Source organism: Vespa crabro, chromosome 7 (assembly GCF_910589235.1).
Source record: "Vespa crabro chromosome 7, iyVesCrab1.2, whole genome shotgun sequence".
NCBI classification, from domain to species: domain Eukaryota; kingdom Metazoa; phylum Arthropoda; class Insecta; order Hymenoptera; family Vespidae; genus Vespa; species Vespa crabro.
This window is the reverse complement of record NC_060961.1, coordinates 7,029,095-7,041,200: the sequence shown is the minus strand read 5'-3', so window position 1 is coordinate 7,041,200 and position 12,106 is coordinate 7,029,095. Positions and strand designations below refer to the sequence as shown.

Sequence of the window (12,106 nt, the reverse complement as noted above, 5' to 3'; positions counted from 1 at the left end):
TAAAGGAAATCAATATTCGATAAATAATTCATAAATATGTCATTTATATTACAATTAAAATTTTAAATATTCATATTAAATATATATACATATATATAAATACAACAGAATAAAATTTTCAAATTAATCGGAAAAGTTTGTTTAAAATTTGAAGCAGCACTTTCGAATAAATATAAAAATTTGGTTTACTACGAGAAAGAAAAATGAGAATATAATACATACATGTTTGCTATGATGATACGTTGAAACCACGGAATTAACATGGGAAATATTTTCAACCAGGATTTACTGGAATTTACTTTGGGAGAATTCGGGAAGTTATGTGCTCGCGCTCACGTTGACGTCGAAAGAGAGATAAGGGACATAAGATTACAGTGTTGGGTGTTGAGAAGCCAATAAGGTCTTGAAAGGATGGCAGAAAAGAAGATGAACGCTTTTAAAATAAATAAATGTGACAAAATGTGATGAGAGGAATGAAGTAAATTAAATTAAACAACATTCGTAATTTTACAAAATTAAATGTTAATTATAAATTGAAAACTTTGAATGGATTAACACTCTTATTTCAATGTCCCTTCTATTTTAATAATTATTCAAACTTTTCATTTTCTAAATGAAAGCTCGAACATAAAAAATTTTACAACAACAAAATTATTTTAAATTAATTTGAATGAATATGAATGTAGAAAGCGTTCAACATTTTTGAAAACAATATTTCAAGGTAAAATACCCGGTCGTTTAAAAATTATTTTAATCAAATATTATACGAACCATCGGTGGTTTTCATTTAAAATAAATGTTCGAAATAACTTCAAAGAGTTATGATTCTCTCTCTCTCTCTCTCTCTCTCTCTCTCTCTCTCTCTCTCTCTCTCCCTCCACCTCTCTTTCTCTAAATTCTACGTTTATATTATTCGCTCACTTTTTTCCTTTTTATTTTTTCGATGACCAATACAAATGTACTTAAACGATCTATAAATTGTTATCAATGAAGAAAAAAAATAATAAAAATAAAAATAAAAATAAATAAACGAATGAGTGAATGAATCAATAAATGAAGAAAAATCACATCACGCTTACCTTCAAATTCTTTTGCAAATTCTGCACTCTACAGTGCATGTGTACTTGAGCTCCTAACTGCACTGTAATGTTGCTCTCAGGATCTTCGAAAAACGGCCTTGGCTCGGGCGTTGCACCGATTTCAGTGGCAAAATTGTCCACTTCGTACACCTGGAAATTAAATCGGATGCAATTACTCACACAAACACATCTACACACAAACAAACACGTTGACACATTAATAAAACATATACAAATGTACAAGGTATTTCATATACGTTTTCTAATCGTATAATTTATATTTTAAATAAATATTTATATCGAACAACGTTCCTTTAATATTTCCACTCTGTTTCCTTCATTTTAAACATACAATTACGATAGAATGACCGACCTGATTTTCTCTTTCTCTCTTTTAAACGAGGTCAATAAAATGAATCACTCGTGATGTCAGCTCTTTAAAAACTATCCCCGGGTTTCCTCTGTTTACGTTCACGCTCGCAGAGAAAATGTCCAAAAACAAAGGGAAAAAAAGATGCTCTCACTTCACCCAGTCATTTACATCGAACACGTTTGCATAATAGCTGTTCGATAAGCAATCGTTTTTTTTTCTTTCTTTCTTTTTTGTTTCATCGAAGCCATCGTGATAACGGAAGCTATGTTTTTTCGAATTCGCATTTATGATTTCGAATTTCGCTTTTCAATTTTCATCTCGCTATATTTTCAACCATTTGAAATCTGAAACAATCGTACTAAGGAAATGTTAAATACGAGAGAAAAAGAAACGATCCGTAAAACGATCTTTACCGTTGCAAGTCGACCACGCATTTTGAATTCACCGTGCTCGATATTCGTGAATCGACCGACAGCTGTGGTTACACGATCGTACGAATGAATTTCAGGTCGGTGACCTTTCAACTCTCACGAGATTACGTTCGCAATAATTTTCCAATAAATTCGTGAAAGTACGGCAAATTTATCAATACATTTATCTTATTATTTGAATTGTATTATCGGCAAATCAACCGAACGAATTTCAAATTCTCTTTTATTAGATCGGACGTGTAAAAGCTTGAGCATTAGAATAGCATATGGGAAATAGTATGCGCCGCTAAATGTGATCCTTGCAACGATTCATAAGTGATTATTTCAAAAAGGATTAAAAATTAAGAAAAACAAAGAAGAAAAAGAAGAAGAAAAAGAAAGATAGAAGAAAGGAAAAATAGAACAAAAATATGATAAAAATTTTACATTAGAAGATAAAAAAAAGTAGACAATGAAGAGACTATTGGGAAATGGGTAAAAAAAAAAGAAAGAAAGAAGAAAAAATACAAAAAAAATAAAGAAGCAGACGAAGAAGAAGAAGAAGAAGAAAAAGAAGAAGAGGAAGAAGATAAAAAATATGCAAGATGAGAGTTGCCTGGGTGCAAAGATTTTCACGCGAGATAGTTATTTGATAGCGCTCTCGCGTTTCTCTTTGGTCGCGGTAACGACGAAGCAAAAGATAGAGTGTATCGGCAGGAGAAAAAAACTTTACGACACTTGAGAATGTAAAAGTGTGATGGAGAAAAGCGAGGTGAACGGGTAGAAAAGGGGTCGTGGGAGGTGGGTTAGAGGGGACTGGGGTTGGGTCATACTAAAACCCATCGCGGTCACGTCTACGTGATGTCGTAGAAAAAAAAAGAGAAAAAAAAAGAGAAAAAAAGGATCTTCAAAAACATCGGAAATAACAGAGTACACGTTATGTTGTTTTACGAACGAAGATTAAAATACTCGAGTTTAATCAATTCGAAAAGATGTACAAATTGAATCAAGTTTTTTCTTTTCATCTATGACGACTATCACAAGTCTTACGAGTTGGTAGAAAAACAGATACAAAAAAAAAAAATTCTATTCCAATGAATTTGTGAACAACAAAAAGGAAAACTGGACCAATTTATTCGTCGATTGTTAAAAGTAATAAAAAGAAAGAGACATAAATATTAAAAATTCTGATTAAGCGAGTTCGAGCAATTAAAAAATTATTATTCCTTTTGTTAACGTTCGTTAATGAAATTTTAAAAATTAATCGTCAATAAATAAAATTTTATCTCCTAAAAACGTAAGGAACATCTGAATGAAATCAATTTATATTTGTCCTTACAATCTGTTTCGTTATTATTTCCAATTACAGTAAAAATCAATTTCCTATAATATTCATATATGAATATCCATTATCAAAGAACACCAATAAGCCTTTAATTAAATAATTTAATTTTCTTCTAAAATGCGTAAAAAGAAAAAAAGAAAAAAGAGGAAAGAAAAAAGTAATATTTATTTTTTTTTTTCCAATGAAAAAATAAACGGAGACACTTTTTTCCATGATTTAATAACTTTTAAGAGTTAATTAGAAACAAAGAAAAAAGAATGTGACATAATAAGATAAAATAATTTTAATATGATATGTAATGAATGTTAAGCGTATATACATGCATACATACATCCATACATACATCCATACATATATGCATACATACATCCATAAATAGGTATGTAGATAAGCATCTACGCAAAATGGATACTCGAAATAGTGATCCCCGCACGAAACGACGAATGAAATGCATACCAAAATGACGTCAACGCTCCTTCGAAAACCACAGACGCGTATAGAAACGTTGCTCTTTGAAAGGTCGAAAACGAGAGGAACGAATTTAGATCGGCATCCCGATTCCGAAAGGCAACTTCACGTTTCGAGTTTAACCGTGCGCGAAACTTACCTCTGTAAAGGGTGAACTGAGCTCACGCCAGAACGACCTCGGCAGGTTTTCCAGCCCGGGAACTGGCTTCACGCCTGCAATCGTTTAAAATGACTTTGTATACTTCTTAATGGCACACATATATACATCAATACATCCATACATGGATATAAAAGGACGAGAATCTATCATAAACTAAATTTTTTTCCATCAAAAAAAAATTTCCTTTTATTTCTCTTTCTCTTTTTCATTTTGTCTTTCTATTCCTATTTCCCACCCTCTCTTTCTCTCTCTCCCCTCCCTCTCTTTATTTGCCTCTCGTTATTTATCATCATCGATTCAATTAGGTTTCAATTTTTCTTTTCTCTTTTTTCTACACGATTTTAAATTTTCTACACGATTTTAAATTTTCTACACGATTTAAAATTTTCTACACGAAATTAAATTAAATAAATTAAATAAACGAAAAAAAAAGAAAAATAGTACTCCCCTTCAATTTATAAACTCAAATATCGTAACTTTGTAGGAAAAAAAAAAAATTAAAATTTACCTAATGAAAGGGGACAAACAAAATAATTGCGTACATACTATTAAAATACAATACTTAGAATATATCATAAAATATGAAGGGAACAAACTCGAGAGTTGATTAAATTGATTTCATCTATTCTATTATACGGACTCTTTTTCAAATAGTATTATCGACAATGGTATTACCAACAGTATTACCGATCGATTAGCACAATTGCGACTATACTTAATATATAAATTTTGATAAAAATTTAAGAATAAGAAAAAAGAAACTTCGCCATATTATAATCTATATATATATATATATATATATATATATATATATATATATATATATATATATATATATATATATGTATACCTTCAATCGTAAATATAATAAAAATAACTTGAAATGTAATTTAGAAAAAAATTTTCTTAATTCTCGAAATTGATTTAATTTGATCGAAATTAAAAGTGTACGATTAAAAGCGAGATAAAAATAGTAACGAATGAATCGATCTTAAGACTAAATGCTTTGTTATGTTTTACAATCCCCTTTAGGCAACATCCAGTTTAAATGGCGAACGTGGTAACCTTGTTAATTCGATTCCCTTCACGTGTTTCGCAATCGAAAGCTTTTCGCATCTCACCCTCACCCATGGAGACCTCGAGGACACGTATCATCCACTATCATTCCGAGCACCGATTCTTGTACACGTCGTACATATGTTCACATGACAACGCACACACGATGAATACATAGTTCTATTAATTACGTATAATAACGAAACGAGATAAGAATTGATTTTCTACTAACGAGACCGATATCTCTTTTCCTTTTGTCTTTTTTCTTCTTTATTTTTTATTTTTGTTTTCTTCTTCTTCTTCTTCTTTTTTGTTTCCTTTTCTTTTTTCTTTCCTTTTTTTTTTGTTTTCTCGTTTCCTCTTTTCTGCTTCGTACGCGATACTCTCATAGAAATGTATTGCAAATAATATTGACATTATTGAATAATTATTATAATTCCCAATCGTATTATCAAGTTTCTTCCAGCTTTGTTTATAATTATTATCAAGTCAAGATTAATCTGAACAGAAAATATAAATAAATACAAATACGATAATAAATAAAATAAGAACATAATGAATTTAATTTTAACTAATACTTTTCGTATATTAATTTCTATTATCAATTAAAATGTATATATGTATCAGATAAAGATTGAAAATCAATATAAATAAATACGTACTTTGTTGACAAAAAAAAAGAAGAAAGGAAGGAAGAAAGAAAGAAAGAAAGAAAGAAAGAAAAAAAGGAAAAAAGAACAAAATAAGAAAAGAAATAAAAAACATTAGATCGCGCTAAATGGAATTGAGCTTTTCCCCTTTCCTCCTTCATGCCCCTTTCCCAGCCGCCCCCCCTCCTTTTTACTTTTAATACAATCTACTTGCATACTTATCAACGTTTAATACATTTTACATGCCTTGGCACACATAGTGAAAAAAGAATAGTAGATAATCCAAGAAGAAGTAATAAAGTCACTTTTTCGCGAGGGATTCTTTGAGTCGAAAGCAAGACTGTAAGAAAGAAAGAAAGTAAAAAAAAAGAAAAAGAAAGAGAAAAAGAAAGAGAGAGAGAGAGAGAGAGAGAGAGAGAGCAATCTCGTTTCCCCTATAAAGTCAGAATCTTTGGACGGTTTAGGTGAGACAGAGAGTGGATAGAGAAAATAAAAGGAAGAAAGAGAAGAAAAAAAAGAAAAGAAGAAAAGAAGAAAAAGCTAGAGAATTCGAAGAACACATATGTATATACACACACACACACACACACGCAGAGAGAGAGAGAGAGAGAGAGAGAAGAAAGAAAGGAGTTCAATATCTCTCGATCAAATTTGATGACTCGCGGTTCCCGCGAATACCTTACTCCTTTTTCATTTCTGAGCTGATGATCGCTATCAGCTTGTTTGAGAATCTTCTATTAGAGCTACGACTAGCATCAAAATTATTTTCTTTGAATCTAAGACGATCGACGATTTTGTTCCAAATGCGTTCCTTTTTTTATCTATCTATCTATATCTTTATCTCTCTCTCTCTCTCTCTCTCTCTCTCTCTCTATCTATCTATCTATCTATCTATCTCTTTCTCTCTATCTCTCTCTTTCTCTTTCTCTCTTATTCTCTCTTACTCTCTTTTTCACTATTTCGAAGTCATTTCGGAGTCCCGGTATTTTCCGAAGAACGACGGGATAATCCTCGAGAAATTTATCAGCTCGAGTGAGAAGAACCGACGTCCTTTCTGGCAGGACCAATCTCGCGAGCAGAATTTTCTTCCGATAGCAAAGGGAGGAGAAACTATCCAAGAAAAGTACACGATACGAACGGACTTCTAATATCCGTTGGAAAGACGAAGCACATAATCTCAATGGAAGAATAAATCCGGTTACTCTCCTCTCTGGTCAGGATTTCGAAATACGTCTCCTGAAACGTCTACGAGAGATTAAGTTTCGAAAGGTGTCAACGTTTCTGACTAGGCTTAACCATGCTATATAGCATTAAACGCTATATTTATCTTTCTATAACATACATATACTATTATTAGAAAATTTTTCCTCTATTTAATTTTCTTCTTATATATTATATGAGTATGTGTATATATATTTCTGTTTTCGCGAATATGATAACATTATAATATTTAGATAAATTTATTAAATTAAGAAATTCAATTGAAAACCCATATTCATATTTATTATAGATTTATAGAGAAAAATCAAATGTTTCGAAAAATACGAAAAAGATCGAAATTTGAACGATAAAAAGGTGTTAATGGCTGAATCGACTCCTTTCTTTCGACAACGGAACCAATCGATTGAATGTTTTTCTCAAGAGAATTGGATATTTGTCTCAACGTGGTCGGTATTATTTCTCTACTTTCGAAAGAGGGAAAATAGAATTTTACGTCGTCTCGAAAGGATCGTCGTTGGCCATTAATCGATATTCATCGTCCACCTTCTTCCTTCTTCCTTTCTCTCTCTCTCTCTTTCTCTCTCTCTCTAGCTTCGATTTCATCGTTCCACTTCGTAATGTAAGGACCGTCTGGAGTCTAAAAGTACGATTGGACCAGCGCACACGGCTTGTCGCTCGACGTCGAATTTATGGATTCTGTCGAAGGTCCTAGAATTTATGGGAATCCAATGCCTTAATTGGAAAATTATAGGACAATGTCTGAGCGTCGAGCCAGGGGCATTCAGTATCTGTGACTCGTTATTCAGCACCTATAATCTTGCCTTTTCGGGATCTTTCCAGACCGCACAATGAGATATTTTTTATTCCTCTTTTCATTTTTTTTATTTTATCTTTTCATTTTATTTTTTTTTTTAATTTTTTTTAATTTTTTTATTTTCTTTTTCCCCTTTCCAAAAAGAATTCGAACGCAACGCGACTTCTTAACCAACGTGTAACATATTACTCTTCTCGTGGCATTGAAATTCCCTAGGAAAGAATCGTACCATAAAATATGAAGCTTTCTCTCTCTCTCTCTCTCCCTCTCTCTCTCTCTCTCTCTCTCTCTCTTTTTTGTATGTTCACAATTTATATGCGTATATACACGCATGTTATTTGTTATATTACAATAATAGAAAATATGTTCACCAAAAAAATATTTACAATCGTGAAATTCCTAATCTAATAGAAAAGGCGATGATATAGCTTACCTTGAGAGTTTGCGGTGCACAGAAAGTGTACCTGGTGAACCAAAATGGAGGCCACCACGGCCGACAAACGACTCAACATCGTAGCCAATCCTCAACTCATTTCTAGTCCCAAAGTCGCAGCACGTTCCGCTTTCCTGCTTCTGCAATAAATATAGGAAAATTTCAATTATTAAAACTTTTTTTCTAAATTAAAGTTATTTTCTTTTTTTTTTTTATAAATCAATTCATGAGAATCATTAATTAATATTCAGATAATAAAACATCAAACAGTAATATAGAATATAGCATCGATTCCCTCAATACTCAATATACTCAATATTCAAATATTACCATAAGTTCTCTGAGCGTGTATGTGTATATATGCCTATGTTCGATTTAACCGAATTCTCGAATATATAGAAAGGGAATGTGAGAAAGAAAGAGAGAGAGAGAGAGAGAGAGAGAGAGAGAAAGATAGGTAGATTATCTATATATAGATAAATGGATAGATAGAGAGAGAGTCTCATTGAGCAGAGATCAATGTGACGTGCTCTCGACGAATATCCTAGAAAAAGTCAACCTGCTCCTTTTTTCGGAGGATTAACAAGCATCGCTCGAGATAGAGAGAGAGATAGAGAGAGAGAGAGAGAGAGAGAGAGAGAGAGAGAGAGAAAGACAGAGAAAGAGAAAGAGGAAGAGAGGAGGGAATACAATAAAGAAAAAAGATCGACAAAACGTTCTCTTGCACTTTAAAACTACTTCTCGATGACGACTCCTAGACGAAGGAGCCGAGAATAATAAATCCAAGTTAGAAACTCGGCGTTGTCGAAGACAGACGATCGTAGGAGAAAGGTTTCGTAGGAAACACGAAAGGGTATTGTCAGGAACAGTTAAACGAGTACGTCTTGAAGAAAATCGATGTGGGGAAAAAAAGTAATAAGAAAAACGAAAGACTCCTCTCTTTCTCTCTTTCTTCCTCCTTCTCTTTCTGTAATAGAATAATAAAATAATATAATGATTATTATGATATCAATTCTTTCAGCTATTATATTAATCATCTGTTTTTTTTTCTTTTCTTCATTCCTTTCTTTTTTTCTTTTTTCCTTCATATTCATAATACTCATGCAAAACGATCTTATTTTCATAACTATTTTCCGATAAGTTTGACTAATGATTTTCTAAATCTATAAGACCGATCGAAACCCAATAACTTATGTTTAGAATTGATTTGAAAATAAATATAATCATCCATCTTCTTTTACCAACGGAAAATTTATCGTGTTTACAGATGAACCATGAAGTTTTCCCCATGAGGTTGGCAACAAGAAGGACGAACGGTATGAAATCAGTTGGGCGCATCAACTCAAATAGAAGATTGTTACCACGAAATTCTGCGATGATTCGATTTGAACGGAAGTTCGTAGAAGAAAACAACGACATCTACCCATCGTTCTCCCACTTTACTGAAAACCATTTAGATGCTCCAACGAATCTTTCGTCTATTCGATCGAGCCCCAATCTTTCACCTAAAAGTTTTTGATAGTCTCCCTCTCTCTCTCACTTTCTCTCTCTCTCTCTTTTTCTCTCTTTCTTTTTCTTTATCTGTCTATTTCTTCGTTCAACAAGAACCCAAAAATAATTCCAAAAGAAACAAGCGAGGAAAAGAGAATTTGTTACAACCTCCAAGTCCCTCCTGTTCATCAGTGTCTTTACCTAACAATTTTCGAATAATCCTACTGTCTCCTACAGGTGCTTCGTAACGAGTTTGTGGTTCTACCCAAAAGCACTTCTCTTTCTCTGCTTTATGTTGTCACTCAGAATCATCCAACATTCTCACCGAGCGTTCTCTGCGTTCTCCTCGACGAAGAATGGAGGCGTCTGTTGGACGTGAAAAATAGATAAAAGCGGAGCACAACAACAACAACAACAATAACAACAAAAGAGGAAATAAAAATGAAAAATAAAAATCAACAACGACGACGAACGCAACAATAACAACAACTACGATGACGATAGCAAGAACAACAACAACGGCGACGACGGACGATGGACGTCAACAATAAAAACAACGACAAGAAAGCAAAAAAAAATAAAATAGGGTAGAAAAGAGAGGTGAGGCAAAAACAAAACAAAAAAAAAATATAATAGAAAGCTGACCATGTAACATCGTTACGTGAGATTACCCAGCAGTCCTGTCCACCTGACAACAGGATTTGCTCACACGAATAAACAATGAACGATGGGATATGTCTGTTACCGTCATGAACAACGTCTCTACGACGCTATAAATTTATTTCTTTGACAGATTTTTCGAACTAGCCATGAACAGGTGTTGAACATATCTCAGTTGGCCTATCACGGAAAATGATAATCGGCCAGAATTTGTTCTCTTTCTTTTATTTACCACAGACAATTTTCATAGACAATTCGTTTAAATAAAGACATAGAATTTCGTTCGATTCTTCTTCCTTTTCTTTTTCTTTTTCTTCTTCTTCTATCTCACAATCTTTTCTTTCTCTTAATTCGTTTTAATCCTCTTTTTCGAACGTTCCCAAACAATCGAATTAATCGTATTAATTTTCGTCAAAGAATCTCTAAACGATCGAACGTAAATGCAAATACACGAATGAATAAAGACGATGGTAATGTTTCGTTTTGCAAAATTGATACGTTCTGAATACATTAGAATGAACCAATAGTAGATTTATTGATTTCTACGAGAAAATGTAATTGACAAAACTCCTTTTTCATTTAATCACGAAGAAAGATAAAGAAATCCTTTAATTCCTCGTATGCATTTCTTTGTACTCTATACTTCACATACAAGTTCGTAGAACTGACGCCGATTAGTAACTACTAACCGGAAAGCCCACGGCTAATAATGGCCGTATCGTTGAATTCGCTGGGGCTTATTGAATGAACACCAACCAAACCCATAATCCCGGAAACGATCCCTTTTCTGAAAATCGATCGCTATTCAAACTTAGATAATTTAGGCCTAGTTAATTGATTTACTGCTTCTATTATGAATTTTCATTAGAAATTTGTATCGAGCCTTGACAAATGATTGATTAATTGAATAACGTTCTGATCGATCTTATTAAATTCGACAATATAATTTTGTATGTTTGACTTAACCATTTTAATTAATCTAATCGACCTAGAAATTATTTCTTAACGAGACTTACGACACATATTTATTATCGTAGATTGTAAAGTTTCTCATTAAAAAATTTTTTTCAAGATATTTCAATGCGATTTATACAAAAAAAGAAAAAAAAATCCTAAATTCCTAAACATTCTAAATTCTAGGTTATACGTTGAATTCTTCTAAAAATTATGTGAGATGACATTTTGAAAATTAATCTATATTTATTTCTTCATTTGAAATGATATCGACGAATTCTTATGGTCATTGGATTACGACGATTGCAACAGGGAAAAAAGAAAATTTAATTGCGAACGATAAAACGAATGATTCCTCGTCACTTAGCGAGTTTATCGAAGAGTAGTAACAGCTTATACTAAAAAAAAAAAAAAAAAAAGAAAAAGGCAAAACAAAACAAAAGAAATAAAAAAGTACATATGAAAGAGAGGGAGATAGGGAGAGGAAGAGAGAGAAAGAGAGAGAGAGAGAGAGAAAAGCTCTAAATTCTCTTACGAGAAGGGTAATAACTCACGACCATAAAACACGAATGTTAGCTCTCTCTCTCTCTCTATCTCTCTCTCTCTCTCTCTCTCTCTCTCTCTCTCTCCCTCTCTCTCCCTCATCTCTCTTCTCTTCTCTCTTTCTCCAACTAAAAATAATGAAATGATGATAAAATGACATTTCGCAAATAAACGTAACCAAAGCTTTATTCCATATGAAACTTAGCGACGCGTCATGATAAAAATAGGGATTGTGAAAATTCTTGTGAAAAAAGAATAAAACAAAAAGGACACAGAGGAAATACTTCTTTTCTTTTCTTCTTACTTCAAATTTTTAATTCGAACAGAGTCATAGCCTTTACGATGTTAAAATCGATTAAATAAAAAGAAATAGGCACGGAAAGAGAGAAAGCGAGAGGAAGAGAAAGAATTAATCAATATGAAAAATGTCTTCGACAAATGAAATTTAT

At 32.5% G+C, this 12,106-nt stretch overlaps 1 protein-coding gene across 8 annotated transcripts in view; it reads right to left on the bottom strand.

Moving 5' to 3' along the window:
• Window positions 1-12,106, bottom strand: part of LOC124425553 (lachesin) — a 192,610-nt gene that overhangs the window by 127,107 nt on the left and 53,397 nt on the right. For all 8 annotated transcript variants that reach the window (XM_046966037.1, XM_046966044.1, XM_046966039.1 and 5 more), the window contains 3 exons: window positions 8,010-8,149; window positions 3,815-3,888; window positions 1,080-1,229 (listed from right to left, as the gene is read on the bottom strand). In XM_046966037.1, coding sequence (XP_046821993.1) covers window positions 1,080-1,229; window positions 3,815-3,888; window positions 8,010-8,088 — 303 coding nt within the window. In that variant the 5' untranslated portion in view covers window positions 8,089-8,149. The remainder of the gene's footprint in view (window positions 1-1,079; window positions 1,230-3,814; window positions 3,889-8,009; window positions 8,150-12,106) is intronic.